General features: G+C 53.4%; 1 protein-coding gene across 2 annotated transcripts; it reads right to left on the reverse strand.

Moving 5' to 3' along the window:
- Window positions 1–922: 922 nt before the first annotated feature.
- Window positions 923–16872, reverse strand: ROBO4 (roundabout guidance receptor 4). Of its 2 annotated transcripts, none has more exons than XM_059070302.2 (19): window positions 16616–16872; window positions 14403–14653; window positions 13740–14069; window positions 13392–13549; window positions 13077–13197; window positions 12669–12796; window positions 12345–12573; window positions 11979–12091; window positions 11151–11319; window positions 10809–10994; window positions 10638–10680; window positions 8629–8765; window positions 8246–8509; window positions 4380–4487; window positions 4065–4203; window positions 3681–3926; window positions 3153–3511; window positions 1743–1949; window positions 923–1596 (listed from the first exon to the last, which is right to left on the reverse strand). In XM_059070302.2, the coding sequence occupies exons 2-19, from the start codon at window positions 14470–14472 to the stop codon at window positions 1586–1588; spliced, it is 3018 nt and encodes a 1005-aa protein (XP_058926285.1). In that variant the 5' UTR covers window positions 14473–14653; window positions 16616–16872; the 3' UTR covers window positions 923–1585. The 2 variants fall into 2 exon arrangements, with proteins under 2 accessions (XP_058926285.1, XP_066895327.1); XM_067039226.1 differs by having other exon boundaries at window positions 4065–4218; window positions 16616–16847.
- Between the last annotated feature and the right edge of the window lie 3866 nt (window positions 16873–20738).

Genomic DNA, 20738 nt, shown 5'->3' on the forward strand with positions numbered 1-20738 from the left:
TCTCCCGCCACTTTGACCTAAGTGCGTACAAATCCCTTTTTTCTCATTTGGTCTGGCAAACGAGGTTGGCATGTTTTCGAAAGGAATTTTACCAGGAAGCTAAAAGAAAAATAAAATCCAAAAAAGGAAAAGCAAATAAAGAGGAGCGGATGTGTATCCAGAGCACTGACTCCTCATCCTGAGATCGCGACCCTGGGCATGCTCAGTAGCAACCGCCCAGCGTGTGGATTCTGCCCCTGACCTTTCGCGCCAAGCGAGAAGGATGCAGCCCTGCCTGCCCTCCAGTGGTTTTCTGTGGCTCAGGCTCTGGAAGTCCTGCCCCTCCATTTCTCTGTTCTGTTTTTTGTCTGAAGGGTGCCCACTAGCCAACCGTTACAGGTGGTTCTACCTTTTGTGAAACTTAGCTACTTTGTCTATTTTAAGAAACCATCTGGGACTGGTCTTTGGGGAGGGCAGCTGGGACCTCTGAAAGTAGGAGTTGTCTCCACAGGACAGGTTGCTAAGACCAGCAGACCCCGAAAATCCCCCACCCCTCCCTTTCCTGGATTCTGCTTAAAGTCTGAAAGATGCAGGTAACTCCCCCCTTCATAACAGAACAGAAAGGAGTGGTGACACCCAGAGTGTCAATGAACACTCGACCCCTTTCTTTTTTTTTTTTTTTTTTTTTTTGCGGTACGCAGGCCTCTCACTGTTGTGGCCTCTCCCGTTGCGGAGCACAGGCTCCAGACGCGCAGGCTCAGCGGCCATGGCTCACGGGCCCAGCCGCTCCGCGGCACGTGGGATCTTCCCGGACCGGGGCACGAACCCGTGTCCCCTGCATCGGCAGGCGGACTCTCAACCACTGCGCCACCAGGGAAGCCCTCGACCCCTTTCTAACCCAGGAGCCCTCCCCAGGATGCTCCGCCGTGTGACCTCATAGAACTCAAGTCATCGTAGCTTTATGGTATCAAATTCCTTAAGCTTAGAGCGACAACAGTACGAGGAGGGTGTGTTGGTCCCATGTTCGTCACTCTTCCTTCATCTTCCTCCCTAGACTCCTCCTGAACCCTCTGTCTTGGTGCTGAGATAGGGCTTCACTGCCTCAGTGGAGTCTCTCTTTATGTCCCCTCGTGGTGTGCTTGGGGAGAGAGTTAGGAATCGTCCAGAAAAGGCTGAGAAGGGAGGCCCTGAGATGAGAAGCTCCTTCCTCCACAGCCCTCTCCCGTGAGCCAGTGTTGGCCTCCGGGCAGACGTTTAGCTCCTCCACTTCCCGTGATCCAAGTGTGTGGGGAGATCAGGATTTAGGGCTGCTTCTTAGACCCACGTGACCTGGTCGTGGACGTGGATGAAACAGAGGGAAAAGCAAGGGCTGGGAGTCAGGTGGAGATGATTTCCCGCCCCCCCCCGGGGGGCTCCAGGTCCGCTTTGTTCATATTTTGTTTTGCTATCCTTTGTTTTCACAATCCGGGACAGAGAACTTTGGAGGCTGGGGGGGGTGGACTCCGACTGCAGAGAAGCAAAGGTCAAGACCCACAGTCCACAGCCCAGGCTGGTGGCCGACAGGGGAGAGGGTTCTGATTCCCCTCTTGGCGGTCTCGGGAACAGTTCACGAGGAGTCTGTAGGAGAAGTTAAAGGAGGATGGATTCATCCCCCAGCTCCTTAGCTCTCCTGCCAGACCCCAGGTGCCCTCTTGGACCCCACCCCACTGCCAAGAACCCCTGCAGTCAAGATTGCCACATCAGCCAGCCAGCCAGACACTTACCGCCGGCCTCGGGCGCAGGACAGCTGAGTTGACTTCTCTGGGACGAGATCCGAGAGGTGGGGGGCCAGGGAGGCAGCCCCCTTCCCAGCCACTGGGTGTGGTTTCTCTCCATGTCCTCCAACCAGTCTGACCTCCACTCCCACGGGGGCAGGGAGAGGGCGGAGTTCAGGAAGAGGTCATCCCGGGGGGAGGGAGGTGACAAAGCATCTGTCAGGGAGGGTACAGGTATCTGTGGAGGGCTGTCCTTCACCCTTATGGACCAGTTTAGGGCAGACAGCTTGGGGCTGCTTAAGGCATACAGCCAACCCTAGACATAACCCAGCCCCACTCGGTCGGTCAGCCCCAGTGGCCACATCCACAGGAGCCTCCGCCCCAGGGAAAGGAAGATGTCCACTGGTTTCTTCAGAGAGAACAGCTTGAACTCTTTCCTCCTAGCCCAGCCCTGGCCTTCTGGCTTAGGTAATCCTTGCTCTCCTATCTGCCACAAGCCTGGCTGCTTTTTCGCCGGGGGCGGGGGGGGGCGGCGCAAAAGGTAGAGTTAGGGTTCTTAAGATGGGTCTAGGGGATCTAATAGAGTGTCTGAGCAAGGGCACACCAAAGGGCCATGGGGAGCCCTGACTACCTTCTGCTGACTTGGGGATGACGGTCCCACCTGCTGGACACGTGAAACACGCAGCCCAGTCACTACCCGGCCTGCCACACACAGGCCAGGAAGAAGGCCTTGGAAGCACAGGGGGACGCATGTGAGAAAACAGAACTTCCCACAGTGGGGACGAATCTGAGTCACTGGGCTGGGGAGCAACCTTTCCTGGAGGCCCACATCTGGTAAGAGGGTCCTGGAGGTAGCAGAATGGACTGTACAATTGGCTGCCTCTGGGATTTTTTTTTTTTTTTTTTTTGGTACGCGGGCCTCTCACTGTCGTGGCCCCTCCCGTTGCGAAGCACAGGCTCCGGACGCGCAGGCTCAGCGGCCATGGCTCACGGGCCCAGCCACCCTGCAGCACGCGGGATCCTCCCGGACCGGGGCACGAACCCGCGTCCCCCGCATCGGCAGGCGGACTCTCAACCACTGCGCCACCAGGGAAGCCCTGCCTCTGGGATTTTAACTTGAACAATTTATCCTTGTTCTGGTAGGTGACCTTGAGCAAGCTAATAAAGCTGTTGGACTTACAGTTTCTTCATTTGGAAAAGAATGACAAAGAATATTCTGCAGAGAGTTGCTGTTAATGCTGAGTGTATGTAAAGCACTTACCACAGCGCCTGGGACATAGACATCCCTCGATAAAAACTAGCTGTTTTAGGGATGACGACGGCGAAGACGACGCTTAGGATGCTCTGCCTCTTGGTTGGGGGGCAGCTGTGTCTGCTCCAGGGGGTGGGGACGAGGAGTAAGACGGCGATCTCACGTACCTGTGAAGACGCAGTCTGCCTCCCTGGGCTCCAGACCAAAGCCGAAGCTGTCCGCAGCCACGGCCAGGGCCCGGGCGAAGTGGGCGTCGGCGAGGAAGGAGCCGTCGGAGGAGCTGACCAGGCTGGCTCTGGCGCTGGGGGCGTTGTCCTCAGAGGCTGAGCCCCAGCCGTTGGCCAAGGAGCCCTCGCTGGGGGTGGGGGTGGGGCAGGGCCGAGGTGGGCACAGCAAGCCCCTCACCTCGGACCCCACCCCTCCTCCAGGCCTGCCCATGTCCGCTAGCTCCGAGGCCGTCGGGACGCTGATGTAGCCATAGGTGATGGGGGGTGAAGGAGCCCTTGGCACTGGAGAGACACTGTTCCTAGGAAGAGGTGAAACGGGGGATGGGACGCGGTCGGGGGTGGGGTGGGCGGGGCGTGCAGTGGCAGAAACAGCCCCATTGAGGAGGGTGGAGGCAGCGGACCGGACGTAGGCACACTCCAGTCTCGCGCTCTTATCTGTATCCTTTGGCTCCCCCTCTGGCCACTCACCTGGGGGTCTCCTCACCCTCACTGAGCTCCAGACACAGGGCCACCTCCTCAGGGGTCAGCACACTGTCCTGACCCTCCCCCAGGGACGACAGTGATGAGCTGGACAGGCGACTGGATGCTGGGCTGGGACCAGAGAGGGAAGAGGCCTGGGGACTGGGGGGGCTGGGGGGACCGGAGGGGATAAAGGCGGGGACGGGGGCTGCTGACAGTGGGGGGCAGGAGGGGGCTTGGGGCTCCACCGAGTGCCTGATTGGGGATAAGATGGCAGGATGGTTAGCGCCGTCCTCCTGGCCCCTGCCACCCCTCCCCCAGCCCCCTCCACGCTCAGCAAACACCCCACACCCCCAGTGCCCAGCCCTGCTTCCTGACCCCATGCCCTCTTACTGGGTCTGTTGACTCTGAGTGGGGGGTCCACGAGGAGGGAGGGGTGCTGCGGGGAGAGGGCGAGTCGCCAGCTCACTGGGGGAGCCGAAGAGCTGTGGTCCCAGGGCCCGCCAGGCAACCAGGGCCCAGGGCCCAGCTCCTGGGGAACGACAGGCTGGGCGTGAGAGAGCAGAACCCCCGTCAGCCCCGGACCCCAGTTTGCCTGTCTACCCAGCCCTCAGAGTCCTGTCCGCACCCAGCCAGCCTCTGCAGGGCCAGGAGAAACCCCACGCCCTGCCTTAGCCCCTCACCTGCCTCGCAGCGCCCTCCTCTCACCTGGGCTTTGGGAAAGGTTCTTGGAGCCTCTGTTGCCCAACTCACAGGCCCAGAGCTCCACGGGGTGGCTGGCCTGGAGCAGCGGGGAGCTGTTGGCCTGGTGCAGCTCTGCAAAGCAAAGAGTCGTGGCTGGAGGCCAAGCCTGGGTGTGCCTTGCAGACCTCAACCACAGGCTCTATCTTCAGCTTGGTCATCCAGTTAAGCTTTAGGGTTCTTGAACCCAGAGGGAAGAACCTCTCTCCATCCAGGCAGCTGTGATATAATGGAAGGAGCACTAAGCTTGGAGTCAAAACACCTGCACTCATAGCCTGGCTCAGCCACGTATTAGCTGTGTGACCTCAGGTAAATCCATTAACCTTCCTGAGCCTGTTTCATTTGTAAACAACCACTGCAAAGCATGGTTTGGCCAGTTAACTAAAAACAGATTGGAAAGTTCCCGGCACCTAACAGATATATTAAAAAACAACTTTATTTCTCTTTACTGTACACATTCCAATTTCCTGATCTCTATACCCTCACATTGCTACCTACTCTCATGAATTTGGGCCCCATGAAGGCAAATACTCCTTCTTTTCTTGGAGAGAATCTGTTAATTTCCACTTCTCACATTGCAACTCTCTCACATGGCTCTGGACAGTCTTGCCCTGATAAACCCAAGTGTCTCTCACTTGGAGAGATGGGTTGGGCTGTCAAGTTGAGCTGAATGAGGAAGGCAAAACCAGGGAGCTCCAGACCATGTCAGGTGTGAAGGGAGAGAGTCAGCTGATGGGAAGAGGAGCTTTAAAATAGGAAGATGTGTTGGTCTCAGCCAGGGAGGCAATGCCCGGCCCATGGATATTCAGTACGTGTCGAATGAATGAGTGAATGGATGGATGCTATCCATGCTATCAGATGATGCTATCAGAGATGCAGGTTTAAACACAAGGTGAATCATGTACAAGATGGCAGCTATCATCAGGCCCATGTGGCCACTTAGGAGACAGGGCTCTGAGTGAACTGTGACAATACAGAAGACCCGGCTGTGTGCAATGACTTGGTCAGGCCCAAACCGAAATGGATCTCAGTTTAAACCACAGAGGAGCAGAATAATAAAAGGAAAAGGATTTTCCCAAGACCAGGAACAGGAGAACATCAAGCAAAGGAGAAAAGAAACAGCCTTCAGGTTAGTGTCACATGATCAGAAGCCCAGTTAGGAAAGGGGACCGGAGACCAGGCAGGGCTCTCAAGACAGAGCTGTCTAGTCAGTCCGATTTCAAAGATCTGGGGCAGGTTCAAAGCAGGGACAAGGCATTCATCAAGAATCCATCTGGACCCTAGGAATCCATGTACAGTAGGCAGGCCTTCTGAGCCACTGGGATGAAAAGCCACACAATGGCTAGACTTCCTCCATCAAAGTTTCCTTTTGTAGTTTGGCTGGCTTGGGTTTTACTCATTTCCTTTAATTGTCATATGACCCAGGGAGTCCTGGAGGCCAACTTTGGGTGCTCCAGCCCTGCTCTCATCACCTTTGTCTTGTCTTGTGCCTGGCTTCTTGACTAAGCTCAGAAATGGGGGCACCCGTTGTTTATGTTGGTTTGTGTGGAAAGGGAAGGAAAAAGGCCATACTAACTCTGCTCCTATCATTTCCTCTAAGGGATTCTGGTAACAAAAATCCCTTCTTCCACCTTGCTTGGAATTACTTGAATTTAGTTTCAATATTATTTGAATTAAACTGTACAGTAAACATGTTATCAGGGTTAGATGGAATGTTGTTGGGCACACCTGAATTGCGATAGATATTTGTTTGAATTAATTATTTAATGAGGCTATTCAATGTATTGATGATATGTACCAGCAAAGTGAACTGAGAATAAGATATAATGGATTAGACACGGGAGACAGCAGTTGTGAGATTATTAGTCGCAGAGGAAAAAAACCCAACTAAGGTCAGATAATAAGAAAAAGGGGACTTCCCTGGTGGCACAGTGGTTAAGAATCCGCCTGCCAATGCAGGGAACACGGGTTCGATCCCTGGTCCGGGAAGATCCCACATGTCGCGGAGCAACTAAGCCCGTGCGCCACAACTACTGAGCCTGCGCTCTAGAGCCCGAGAGTCACAAATTCTGAGCCCGCGTGCCACAACTACGGAATCCCGCGCGCCTAGAGCCTGTGCTCTGCGACAAGAGAAGCCACCGCAATGAGAAGCCCGCGCACCGCAACGAAGAGTAACCCCCACTTGCTGCAACTAGAGAAAGCCCGGGCACAGCAACGAACACCCAATGCAGCCACAAATAAATAAATAGATTTATTTTTTTTAAAAAAGAAAATAAAAGAAAAAAGAATAAGCAAGTCAAGGGGGTAGAGGACACTGAGAGAGCCTGCCAGTTTTAGAAGACAAGGAATCAGCAGTCTTTCGGACTAGCTGACAGCAGTAGAGGAGCTCCATGCCTCTGAGATCTTGCTGCCGCTGCAAAGAGACAGAGGTAGGCCAAGCGTCCACCAGCCCAGGGGAGTCACTGTTCTCAGTCCATCCTGGGCAGTGGTGGGGTGGGGCCGGGTGAGGAGAAAAGGGGTGCAGTGAGGACCTAAATCTCTGAGTGAGGTTAGGAAGCTTCATCTCAGAATTGGAACCTTCTTAAGAATTGAGTCTAGACAATTGCTCACCTTTTGTGGGGTAGTATTAATGTTGTCAGACAGGGTATACATTATATTCAAATTAGTGTGGTTATCCATGGAAAAGCTAGTTTTTAAATGAGACTTCTGCAACCTCTTTTTCGCTGGTATTTCATTATCACAGATGATTTCTAATGCAATAGCTCTAAGGCAAAGCTGGAAAGGATGCCAGCTTGGCTAATATTTAGAGTCATAAAATTCTGGATATTGGACAAGCTCTTAATTACTCTGAATCCATCTTTGTCTTAATAAAAGTCGGATTATATCCACTTAACAAAACAGGCTGTTGAACATTTGTGAATCTTACTAATCAGTACAGGAGGCTCAGGAAGACAGCAGAGAGAGTGCAGACAATGTACAGAAACAGGAGAAAAGAGTCAGCGAGAGAGTAGAATTTCCCAAGGGTGCTCCCAGAGAGATGCAGAGTAGCCTTTGGAAGCAGACAATTCTGGCTTCAAATGTGAGATCTGCAGCTTATGGACATGGGGTTTTGAACAAGTTACCCAATTCTGATCCTCTTTCCTAATCTTGTAAAATTAGAGAAATAGCACCTAGCCAATATGTTGTGAGGATTAAATGAAATAACAAATATAAGTAAAGCACCTCACATAGAGTAGTTGCTAAAGAAACAGAGATTATAATTATTTCTATCTAGAAAGTCAAAGCAGGTAGCCAGAAGTCAAGAGAAAAATCTGGACAGAAAGGAAATACTCATCCTCTGGGAAGCCAGTTGGAGGTGGGTACCTGGACAGACCCATATATCGTGCACGTACATAGTACATATGGACACAGGGCGTAGCAGAGAGGTCATGAGCACCTGAGGCTTCGGGCTAGCACTGGTTACACCCCTCCAGGTTCTAGAATTATCTGTGCGCTGGTCAGGCACTTTCATTAGACTTTGAGCTCGTAGAGAGCAAGGATTATATCTGGTGTCTCTGTGTCCCCCGTCTGGCATACAGTGGTGCTTATTAAATGTTTGCTGAGTTGAGCTGGCTGCAGAAACAAGGCTCACTACTGGTGTGGCAAAACCCAAGCAAGAGCACGGTGTAAAGAAAAGCTAAGGCCAGCACACTCCGGGCTGGGTGCGTGGCGACAGGTGGCCATCAGGACAGGCTGTGAGTGGGGCGCGGCCCACACCCGGCGTCGAGGCCACCCCATGCTCTCTCCTGTCGCCCCTACCACCCGATTCGGGCTGTCCATCCTCCCATCCTTACCCTGCTTTTTTTTGGCCTTCCAAGCCTCTGCAGGGGCCAGAGACGAGCGCGGAGGAGAGAGGCCCCTGCGGCCGCAGAGGCTGTCTGAACTGGGCCAGGGACTGGAGAGCCTGGCCATCTGGGGTGTGAGCCGCCTGGCAGCTGGGGCCTGGGGACTTGGCCGGGCTGGGGGGCTGGAAGGCAGCTCATTGATGAGGGAGCCATAAAAAGTGCTGGTGTCAGGAAGCAGGGGCACACCGGGGCTTCGGGGATCCCAGGAGACCACTGCAATAAAAACGACAGGAGGAGTTACGGTGAACGCATGCCACCCATGCCCCCCTTCTCCAGCCCTGGGACCCCTGCTCCACTGCCAGGCCCACCCCACCCCATAGGGACATGCTCACAGGAGCGACGACTGTCTAGTGGGTCCCGGGGGTCCACTCCCAGTCGGCTGCTGAGACTGCTGCTGCTGCTGAGGTCCCGAGAGCCAGAGGTGGAGCGCCAAGTGTCTGTCAGCCACGGGGAGTCACTGTGATCCGTCCTGGGCAATGGAGGGTGGGGTGGAGGGAGAACAAGATTGGCCAAGACCTCCAGCTCAGCGGGTAGCAGAAGGGGTGGGGCGTTATTCTCACTGCTTTTCAGCCCCTCACAGCCTCCTTAAGATCTCTGATCTGCTGTCAAAAACTCAGCGCCACTTTCTTATCCTGGGGTCAGGGGAAGCCCAAGTTGCCCAGAGCTAGGAGGTATCAAAGAGAGATAGCTATGGGCGGAGACAAAAAGAACAGAGACCTGGAACCAGATCTGCTGCAGCCTAGCTGTGCAACCCTGGGCCACTCAGTCTATTAGCCTCTCTAACCCCCAGTTTCTCCATCTGTAAAATGGCAACAGTAAGACCTTCCTTACAAGGCTGATGCTGTAAGTTGAGATGCAGAAATGTGAGATCACTCAGCCAGCAGAGCAGGAGTTTGCTACCTGAATGTCGGCTTCTCTACCTCTAGCCTGGTTCCCTTTGAATGGGACACTATGCGGCAGGGATCAGACCCAAGCACTTTTCTGCCTAAAACCTTCAGTGGCTCCCCATTTACCAAGACACAGCCCACCTGCCTAGCACGGCTAACGGGGCCCTCATTGGTCTGGCTTCCAGCTCCTCAGTCTTATCCTTTGCTCTGACCCATCCCACACAGTATGCCCCAGCCAGACCCAAAGGCTTGTCTTTCCCTATGAACGCAACAGGCTATTTCTTGCTGTTCCCTTTGGCCTTCCCCTTCTAACTGTCAGGGTAAATGTGAAATCTTCTTCCTCCCATAGTTCCCCCCCAGCCCCTTCCTTGTACTTGTACATGTTTCTGCACTCCCAACTCTGGATTGCATTTATGCTTGCGTGGCTGTCTCTGCTAGACAGAAGCTGTTCTAAAGGAATGAATCAACAAAGTGATCAGAGTGGAATCTCCCTCAAGGAGAAGAGATGAAGTCCCAGGGGAGCCAGAGAAAGTTCGGGGCAGAGCAGACTAAGCCCAGGAGGTAGCTGGAAAGGAAAGACCAATGAGCACAGAACAACGCAGGAACAGAGCACCAGCCAGCACAGAACCTTGCTCTGGGCCGAGAAACTGACAGCAAAAATGGTAGAGCTGGATGTGTCTCACACATAGCAGGTGCATGATAAATTCCTGTTGAAAGATGCAGACCTGGAATGTGAAATCTCCCAGAGAACATCCAATGAGATAAAGAGCAGGAGAAGGTGGGCAGAGATGAAATGGTTATTTAGTGTAAAATTCAGCCAGTAGGAGAAAAAAGGATGTTTTCTTTTTTAGTGTCGTGTCTCATAATGGGAGACGTGCTCTGGCAGCCAAACGCGCTTGGAGCAGGTGTACCTGCCGGCGGGCTCCGTGGCCGAAAACAAGGAGTACGAATCCATCACGCAAGGGCAGAGCGCCCTCTGCTGGAACTGGGGGTGGGTTAATGCGAAGGAAAGGTGCCTCCGTGGGTAGGTGATTTCCGGTACCCAAAGGGAACACTAGGTAGATGCTGAGTGAACAGAGCAAATTAGAAGTCACACTGGTCCTCCTGGGCTAGTTATTCTCCACCTAGCAGAACGAGTCAGCAGGAGAGTGCAGTAAGTATTAATGAGAGCTTGGTAACAAGAGCACTGGATTAGGAATTCAGAAGGCAGCTACTAGCTGTGCAGCCTTGGGCAGTCATGAGTCTTCAATTTACTCACCTTGTCACACGGTGTGACAGGAACATTAATGAAAGAGAAATTAATTCTCACTTGAAGTTCAAGGGAAATTCAGGTACTAGGATGCCAAATTGCCTGGCAGTAGGGGAGACCAGTACTCCGGCCACTTCTCTATCCCAGCTCCACTCTCCCTCAGCCCCTTGGCCCCTCCCTCGCCTCAGGCCCTTTCGTCTCTCACCTGTGTTTTAGGATGGCGTCCTCACTGGTATGTCTGTACAGACCTGGGAGAGGGCAGGAGGAAGGGTCAGCCCAGAGTCTCCAGCACCTGGCTAGCGCTCTAAACCCCTGTAGCGTTCTGGCTGGACCCAGGGAAGGCCTGATCACCTGGGAGTCCACTTCACCTTCTCACCTGGGCCCAGGTGCACCCCAGCTCGGCGCCGGCGGTGGACGCACACGGCGGTGCCCAGCAGCAGCAGCCAGAGCACAACACCCCCGCTGGCAATGACCTCTGGCCGCCTCAAGGCCGCCCTCAGCTGCTCCAGGGTCCACGGGCCGTGTGCACTGGGTTCCTGGGCGGCTTGCTCCACGGCCTGCTCTGTATGGGAATTTGAGCTCAGGGGGAGGGGGCGGCCGAGGCAGTGAGGGGTGGGGCAGACGAGGGGGAGGAACCGGAAGCGAGGGCGGGGGTGGGGAGGAAGGCGGAGATGGGGCCTGAATGGGTCTGGGTGGGGCCGGTAGGCACTGTCCTCACCTAAAAGGAGGCAGACAGGGCTGCTGGGCTGCCCAGCCCCAGCCCCAGTGACTGCGGCCACTTGTACGCAGTAGGAACCTGGCACGCGGGTGGCGATCTCCAGCCGGGTCTGCTCGCCCGCCACCGTCCAGTTGGCCGGGGGCAACGACGTGTTGCCCAGGCTCCAGACCTGAGGCGAAAACAGAGGGGAGCTCGCCCCCTGGCACCGTCCCAGCAGCTCAGCCCTCCCTCTTGCGGATCAGACTCCTGGCGTGTGGCCACCCTGTCCTGCCGTTCACCTGGGGACGCCCCTCGCAGGCACCCACACGTCCTATTTCCTCCTCCCCGCACAGAGTGGGAGAGACTTCTCTCTAGACCGGCAGACAAGGGACAGAAGTCATCTGCCGAAATGGGCGTTAGGCCCGTGGTTCACAAACGTCAGCGTGCTTCAGGGTCACTTGGAGGATTTGTTAAAATCCAGATTGCCGGGTCCGTCCCCGACTTTCTGATTCCCAAGGCCCGGCAAAGGACCTAAGGATTTGCGTTCTAACAAGTTCTCGGGTGAGGCTGCCATGGCTGGTCCGGGAACCACCCTCGGACACCACTGCCTTAGAAGCTGAGAGTCAGACACAGCCCGGTTTGATTCCTGTTCTGTTTCCCCCGCCTGTGACCTTAGCCTCACTTTCCATGTCTGTAAACTGGGGACAATAACCCCGGGTGGAGTGGGAGATGACATGAGATTGTGTAAGTAAGTGCTGGGCAGTGCCCAGAGCAAGTGTCTACAGGACGCCAGGGAAGAGGTATCTCCTGGCACCCCTGGGAAGGGGTGTGTCAGTTTGTGGAGGGTACCTGGTAGCCACGGATGATGCCATTGCGGTTTTCAGCAGGTGGTGGGACCCAGCTCACGAGGACACTGCCGTTGCCGGGTTTTAGGGTCACCTCCTGGGGAGGGGCACTGGGCACTGGGGAGGGGGGGAGGGAGAGAGGCTGGAAGGGGTGCTGAGGGAGAAGACCCTAGGGAAAAGAGCTGGAATGGGACGCAGGCTCAGAGCCATACCGATGAGACTAAGAGCCTTTCTCAGCTCTGCTTGCTGAGCCAGGGCAGGAGGGAGCCCAGGGCTGGGACCCACCATCCCCCCATCCCTGGCTAGAGTGGGACCAAAAGGGGCTGGGTGGGGGTATATTGTTGGGTTTTGGGGGGCATCTCTCCCTGACCTTGTTCAGGCAGCCTCAGGAGCAGCACGTTGCTGTCGGGGCCTTGGGCCCGCCCGGAGGATGGTCTCACTTTGAGCTCGTAGTCTTGGCCCCAGTGGAGGCCCTCCAGCTCCGCGCTCTGCCAGCCAGCCAGCAGGGCCTCTGCCCACGGGGCTCCCTGGCCTCCGGGGGCAGCCTGGGTCCTGAACAGGGCCGTGTAGGACTGAGCAGGAGCAGCGGGGCCGCTCACCTGGGAAGAGTCCAGAGGGAGAGGAGGGCTCAGGGCTCTCGTGACCAGCCCTTTCTGGAGCTGTGACGGGCTCCAGCCCAGGCCCTGGGCCTCACCTTCCAGCTAAGCCACACAGCAGGACCCGGCTTGGTGTCCTTCGCAGGGTCTGGGTTCAGCAGGGTCACGTTTTCCAGCTGAATGCGCACAGCCAGAAGCTCCAGGGGCCCCCTGTGGTCCTGGGGCTCTGTGGGGAGCACAGGGCTGGGGTGGGGCCCAGAGGCCAGAGCGAAGGAGCTGGGGAGTGGGACGCCCCTCGGCCGCAGAGGAGCCAGAGCTCGCAGCTCGCCCAGGTTGAGGGCGCTCCGATTCCTTTTCTAGGACGGGGGGGCCACCCCTGAATGGGGTCCCCGCCGCTCTGACCCTGATCCCGGGTTCCGCTCCCACGCGCCCTAACCCCAGCCAAAAGCAGACCACACCACCCTAACTGGAGCCCCCGACCTTGGCCCTGACCGCCTTCCCCGTACCTTGGACAGACACCCTGGCTGCCCGGCTCTCCCGTCGTCCTGCACTGTTGGTGGCCACGCACATATAGGTCCCTGCGTCACTCTCCTCTGCTCTTGCCATCAGCAGGGAACCTCTGGACACCTGTCAGGACCAGGTGCGTTGTGAAGTCTCCCCTGCGGGGAGGACCTCCGAGTGCGGAGGGAAGTCTAAGGCCTCACCGCCTCCCCTTCCTCAAACTCTGCAGGGGACATTGGCCCAGGGGGCGGGCCTGTCCCTCGGGTGTGCACAGTTGTGGCCAGGACAGGGTGAGGCGTGGGGAAGGGGGTTACGCTCACCGAGTGCCGCCCTGGCTGCAGGGCCAGGGGTTTCCCATCCTTCCACCATGAGACTGTGGGCTCTGGGTGGCCCCAGGGCGGCCCACACTGCAGGATCACCTGCTCGCCCACCGTGGCCACCTGGTCCCGAGGCTGGACCTGGAAATCTTCCCGAAGGACTGTGGGGAGGAGGGAGGGTTGCAGAGGGAGGGACCCAGTCCCCACATCCGGGTCCCGCCTTGGCGTCTCCCAGTGTCCTGCATTACCTACCTTTCCGCTGCCTTGAGCTCACTCTTCAGAGCCCCACCTCCCAGGTCTCCCATCTAGGACCACCCCCAACCCAGGTCTCCCTCCCCGCCCAGGCCTCACCAGCCACAGACAGCCGAGCGCCCCGGCTGACTGCCGTGCCCAGCCGGTTGCTGGCCTCACACGTGTAGACCCCCAGGTCTGTGGACAGGGCCTGGTCATCGTGAGCACGTCCCCGGGGAGGGGGCCGCAGCAGCAGGAGGGTTCCGTCAGGTAGGAGGTGGTGAATGTCTGGGGGCGCCATGCTCAGGGGATGCCCATTCAGCAGCCAGCGGATGGTGGGAGGCGGCTGGCCTGAGGCCTGGCAGCTCATCTTGGCCGGGCCAGGGCCCTGGAGCAGCTGGTCCTCGGGGTGGACGAGGATCTGGGGTGGGGAGTCCTGAGCCATGCCTCCTGGGAGAGGAAAGGAGGTGGAGCCCAGTCGGACTACAAATAGAGCCCCCGAATCCCTGCACGCCTCATCTTCCTCCTCTTGCCTGAAGATCAGTTCCCAAATAACACGCTAGCTGGGAGGGGAGAAGGCCAGCATGCGCGCGTGGCCCCCAGGTGAGCTCTCAGTCTGCCTGTCTCACACTCGACATCACCACCACCATCATCATCGCCGTCGTCTCTGGTACCCCCCCACCGCAGAAGGGCAGCAAAGGAGCAAGGGGGTCTCCTCCCTGCCTTGGCCAGGCCTCAGATCAATGGAGCGGAGCGCGGGCTAGGAGCGGGGGCCACACTCACCTGTGACAAGCAGAAGCAGGAGAGGCAGGGGCTGGCGGGCCCCAAGGACGCCTTCGCCGCCAGAGCCCATGGCTGCTCGCGGGCCTCTGTCCTGGTCCACAGCGCTCTGCCCTGGTACTCTGAGCTCACGGCGGAGGGAAGGAGGGGCGGGCGCCGTGGTGGCGGTTGTTTGTGACCGAGACTCTGCCCCGGGAGGGAAGTGGCTTTGAGGAAACCGATGCTTCCTGCCTGGCCCTCAGTGCCTTGGAGAACTGGGAGGAGACCAGAGGAGAGAAAGTCTCTGACCTTGATCCTTTAGTCATAACCTCTGACTCCAAGCCCCGCCCTAGGGTTTATCTTGTGATCTAGTCTAGGATTTCTTAGAGGTAATCCTCAGCCTAACCATAACTCCAACCACTGTTTGGATCCTTTACCCCAAGCCTCTACTGAACCCTTGAATCCCAATCCCAATCCTTTGGCTTCCAAGCGACCCCCTGCTAGAGTGGCATGAAAAGCCAGAGGTGGAATCTCAGGGCACAGCATTCTGAAGCTGAGGGTAGAGGAAAGCAGGCTCCGGAAGCCAAGTGAGGGGAGCAAGAGTGTCTTGTCATGCCCTGGCCCATTCCCCGGGGAGAGGTCAGGGTGGTAGGTCAGAAACCAGGGAAGATCACAGGCTCTTGGACAGCCTGGGAGATGTCCACTCTGTGCACCTAGTCAGCTCAGAGACAGATGAGTGAGCTTCTGGGAGACCTCGGGCAAGTGACTTAACCCCTGAAAGTCAGTTTCCTTATTTGTAAAGTGAGAATAATAATAATAATAACAATAATAATAATAATAATAATAGTTCCTACCTTGAGAGCTGGAGTAAGAGTGAGAGGAGATAAAGCATAACATCACCTACTACAGTGCCTAACGCATTGTAAGTGATCAGTAAAGCTCAGCCAGTATTGTGATATATTTATTTTTATGCACATCCCATCATTGAAACTATTTGAGCATCCTTGGCAGGGATATTTTTCAGGCCCTGGAAAGGTGGTTGGAGTACATGACCTTTAAGAGTTTCTCCAACCCTGAAACCTCGTGTCTATAGCAGACAGGACTGTATGTAGCTTGTGAGCCTGCAATGTCAGTGCTCACCCCGCTGCTTCCCACCCCCTGCCTAGAGACATGCTGCTCTCCCCTCTCAGAGCCCAGCTCCTGTTTACAGGTCTCTTCCTTCCAAATCTGGAATCTCAGACATTTCCTGGAACTGTTCCCGGAAGGCCAAGGCCAGGCTCTGGAGGCTCAGCGGAAGAGTGTCCAGCCTTTGTTCCCCCTGGTTCCTGGCCAGCTCCTTTGTGGGGCCCCTAACCCAGCCGACCCCCTCCCTTCCTCCCCCTTCTTAGCCTGGCCTCGGTCGGTGCCAGCTGCAGCCACAGCCCTCACAGCCTATCAAGAGGAAGGCCCCCTTCACTCCTGCTTCTCTTTCCCCTCAAATGCAGACCAAGACTGATTAAGACAATTAGAGCAAGAGAACATTGCTGTCTCTCCAAACTGGGCCTTTCCAAGGGGTAAAAAATAGAGTTAAAGTAACAGAGCGACAGAGCTGGAAGAATAGGAATTGGGGTCAGAGAATAGAGCTTGGTATTTCAGCAGTGGAGGAGCTAAGAGCAGTGACAGACTCCATGGCGCGTGCCTGGGCGTATGTGTGCCAGGCATAGCGGGGTAGAATGTATGGGATCAGGGATCTGTGGGGACAGAGTGATGAAGGAGGTATTCACATGGACACTGAAGTCAGCCAAGGATGAACAAGAAGGGGTGTGGTGGGACAGATGCATTTACTGCACATCTAGCCAATTTGGGATTTCCCAGGGCCAGAGCCTCCCAGGCCTGTCTGACCCAGTGACTACCTGCTCCCCACGCATGTTGCTGTTAGCAGGCCTCTTTGGTCTCTTCTGCTTATACATTGGACTTGGGGAGACTAAACAAGTTCTCTGCTAATTATTTGATGGCAGCTTGATTTGACTCAAATCTCTATAATCTGGAAAGATGGTATAGATTTCCCTTGGGGGATAAGAGGGCAAGTCTCAAAGGAATACAGATTCATGACTAGCGCTGTCCTCAGCTGAGTCGGAACGGGCAGGTGACTCAGCGAGGAGAGGCGCCAGTGCTGTACTGCAGGAATGGAGCCTGGAGGCTGCAGCAGCGGGGGGGGGGGGGGGGGGGGGGGCTTGCCGCACAGTTACGTGACTCACCCCTGGACATGCCGTTGGCACAGCCTCTTTCGATTCCCAGCCTCTGGACACCCAAGTGCTAAGAACTGATGGGGATTGGAAGGCCCCATCGTTCTGAGCTGTTCCTTAGGACGTTAAGACTCTTTCTCCTCACTCAGTCCAAGCATCCAGGGCACTCAGGGATCCGTGGAGTGACGGCCGAGGGGACTTCCCAACAGGGAGGTATGTCTGGATGGCTCTCAGAGACCACAGTGATCATTTCCAGCAACCTGTCCCATCAGCATCCTGTCTCATTTCCACACACTAAGGAAGACTGCGTGAGTCATGGGGGTGACGTTAGTCAATGGGACCCGCCTCCAACCATTTCAAGGAACCTCTCTGCTCTGGGCCCCTGGGGATGTGCCGGCCAGTGACCAGTTTAAATACTATCTTCCTTCACCCCCTAGTTTTAGAGTTTTGTGGGGTTTTTTTTTTTTCGGTATGCGGGCCTCTCACTGCTGTGGCCTCTCCCGTTGCGGAGCACAGGCTCCGGACGCGCAGGCGCAGCGGCCACGGCTCACGGGCCCAGCCTCTCCGGACGCGCAGGCGCAGCGGCCACGGCTCACGGGCCCAGCCTCTCCGGACGCGCAGGCGCAGCGGCCACGGCTCACGGGCCCAGCCGCTCCGCGGCACGTGGTATCCTCCCCGACCGGGGCACGAACGCGCGTCCCCTGCATCGGCAGGCGGACTCTCAAACCACTGCGCCACCAGGGAAGCCCTAGAGTTTTGTGTTTTTGTGAGTAACTCGTTTCATTGCTTGTAAGAGGGAAGAGAGAGGAGAGAGATTAGGTGCTCTTCAAGGACCCTTGACCCTGACCCAGAGGACATTTTTTTTCTCCTGGTTTCTCTGGCGTCTTATTCTGTGTTTTCTGAAAATGCAGCCCAGGGACTCCTGCTGGTCAAGCTGGTGGGGTAAACAGTACTAATTCAGGTGGGATTTGATGTCAGTTATGCTTAGGTTGCGATCCTAGCTCCACCTCTTACTGGCAGAGAGACCTCAAATAAGTCACATAACTTCTCCAAGCCCCACCTTCTTTATCTGTGAAGTGTCTGTATGAAGTTTGTGGATAGTGGATATGTAAGTGCTGTGAAAACACTAGGTATGTGTTAAGTAGCCCTTGCGTGTTCTGGAAGGGGAATAGACCCTCGCTGACCAACAGAGTCACAGCCAGCCGGCCCTCACCACCCAGGGCACTCTCTTTGGCCTTGAGATCCTGCCCTTTCGGTCTTCTTGTTTTTATTTTGTTTTGCTTTATTTTGTTTCCCTCTTTGCTTGAGTCTGTTTGGTCCCGTTTTCCACACTCTCCTCTTTGTTCCACGATGCCAATAGCTGGAGGGAAATTGAGACAAGAGAGGAGGCAGGAATGATCTCCTCTCAGCCGAAGGGAAAGTTGCCCTGAGGCCACTTGACTGGCTCTGCTTCTGCTTCCTCCTTCCTGGTCCCGTCAACATCACGGGCACTTTGAGGGTCCATGTGGAAATCACCTCTAACACTCTCAACACCACGGCTTCTTGGCTTCCTCAACACCAATGTCTATGGGTCATATCTAGACCAAACATTGGAAATTGGACCAAGTGGAGATTTTGAAAGCTGTTGGCGTCAGTATTTAACTGTCTGCTCACATGTCCAAGAAGAAAGAGATCAGTTACCGTACTTTGTGTTCAGCTTGTCAATACCCTGCAGGCAAAGAAAAGGCCACCAGAACATACCTGTTGTTACCATGTTGGGTTTATTACTCCTTGCAGCTAAGGGGAGCGCGCACCATGGGGTGCCTCAGTAAGGTGTTAGAACCTATTATAAGATTTGGACTTTGACTATTGAGGAGGGTCCTAGGAAGCAGAGTTTTGCTCTAAATTGGGTGCTGTCAGGAGTCAGGTACAATTCTATGATTCTTTGCAGAAGAGTGTCTTTGATAATTTCCTTACTGTGTAGTATATCAAGTGGTTCTTTTTCTTCTTCTATTATGAACCATGCTGAACCTTTATTTTGTATGTCTCCTATTACAACTAAGATTTTCTTTAGGGAATAAAAAACCTAGTGGTAGAATTTCTGTGTCTTGGGACATACAAATATTCAACTTCAGATGCTAATGACAGATTGTTTTCTAGGTCATTTGGTTGTCCCAATAACCTTAAACCACATCTTCAGAAGAGTTGATGGATTTCTTAATTTTTGACAATCTAGTATATATTATTATTGTCTTAATTTGCATTTGCCTGATTAAATAATGTAGCTGAGCATCTTTTCAAGTATTATTCGCCATTTGTGTTTTCTCTTCTGGGAAGTATTTGTTTCTATCTATAGCTCATTTTTCTATTGCTTATTTGTCTTTTTCTCAATAAGTCTCAGGAGTTTTATACATTCGGGAAAATAATTCTCTGTGAATTAGAGATGTTGTGAGAACAAGTTTGGCCTCATGTTTTCTCTTTCTTTATGATGTAATAGACTTCTTAATTTTGCCATAGATATATTTATTAATATGTATAAGTTTAGTGCATTTTTTGAAGAAAGTTTCCTCTAAAGTAAGAAAATATTCTCCCATATTTTCTTCTAAACATATACAAACTTCACATTTAAGTCTTTGATCTATCACTAACTGATTGTTTTATATGGCTTGATGTAGGGATACACTTTTCCTTCCAGATAGTAACCAGTTATCCCAGCACTACTTATTGCTTGGTCCCAGTGACCTGCAATTATTCCTTGGTCACATATCAAATACCCATATATGTATAGCTTGTTTCACTGGCCTCTTTGTCTAATCCTGCGTGAACACCACACGATCTCAATTCCTAGAGCTGTATAATGCTTTGCTCTCTGGTATGGTGATTCCTCCCCTCTTATTTTTTGGAAGTGTCTTGGCTATCCTTGCACCTTCAGCTTGTCAAGTCCTTGAAAACTTTGTGGAATTGATTGAATTCATAGAAAAAACAGACATTTTATAACATTTAAGTCTTCCTATTCATGAACTTGTACACCTCTTCCTTTATTTGGCTCTTCTTTAATGTCTTTCAATAGTTTTATAATTTGCTCTATATAGGTATTACACATATTTTGTTCAATATATTCATAGCCAAATTGTTGGACCTCCTGTTGAGATTATTAGCAAAGATAGATGTAATAATCCCTACCATCCTGTATGCTTGTCCCTTTGCAATGTTAATTGCCCCTCCCATGAGGAAGTGGAATATTTTCCCCAACAGCTTGGAGCTAGGCTGACCTTGTGAATTGCTTTGACCAACAGAATACAGTGGAAGTGACATGTGGAACTTTGAAGTCTATGCCACAAGAGGTCTCACAGCTTCTGCTCTTGAAACATTGCTCTGAGACTACCACGTGAAGAAGCTCAATTTACCCGTACAGAGTAGAAATGAGCTACTCTAGCTGATTCCTAAACCTACTAGCCAACAGTAAGTATCAATCACCAGACATGTGAGTGAGGCCGTCTTAGGCGTCCAGCTGCAGTTCAAGATGCCAGATGATATAGGCACATAAATGACCTCAAGCAGCACCAGCGAATGAACTGCCTAGCTGGGTCCAGCCCAACCCACTGACACAAAGAATTGTGATAGAATAAAATGGTTATTCTTTTAAGTCATTCAGTTTTGGGGTGGCTTGCTACCGAGCAATAAAGAAATGAGACCTCGTGATATTATAATAGTTGTAGATTCCTTTGAATTTTCTATATAGAAAGTAATATAATCTAAATATATATGAATTTTTGGTTTTTCAACTTCCCATCTTTAAACGTTTTTGTTTCTTTTTCTTGCTTTACAAGTACAACGTTGAATACAAGGAGTGATTGTGGGTATCTTTGTTTCCCTCTTCATTTTAAAAGGAATACGTCTAGTGTTTCATGAGTAAAAATAAGGTTTGCTGTTGGTCTTTGTAAACATTATTTATCATGTTTTAAAAGTTTTATTTCTAGATTGTTAAAGCTTTTATCATAGTAAATTCTACAGATGTTTTTTTCGGTATCTATTGAGATACTTTGTCTCCTTTAATCTGCTAATGTGGTGAATAACATTTATGAACTTTCTAATTTTAAAATTATTCTTGCATTCCTGGCATAAATACAGTTTGGTTATGATATATATCCCTTTT

Source organism: Kogia breviceps, chromosome 7, assembly GCF_026419965.1.
Source record: "Kogia breviceps isolate mKogBre1 chromosome 7, mKogBre1 haplotype 1, whole genome shotgun sequence".
In the NCBI taxonomy this organism is placed as follows: Eukaryota; Metazoa; Chordata; class Mammalia; order Artiodactyla; family Physeteridae; genus Kogia; species Kogia breviceps.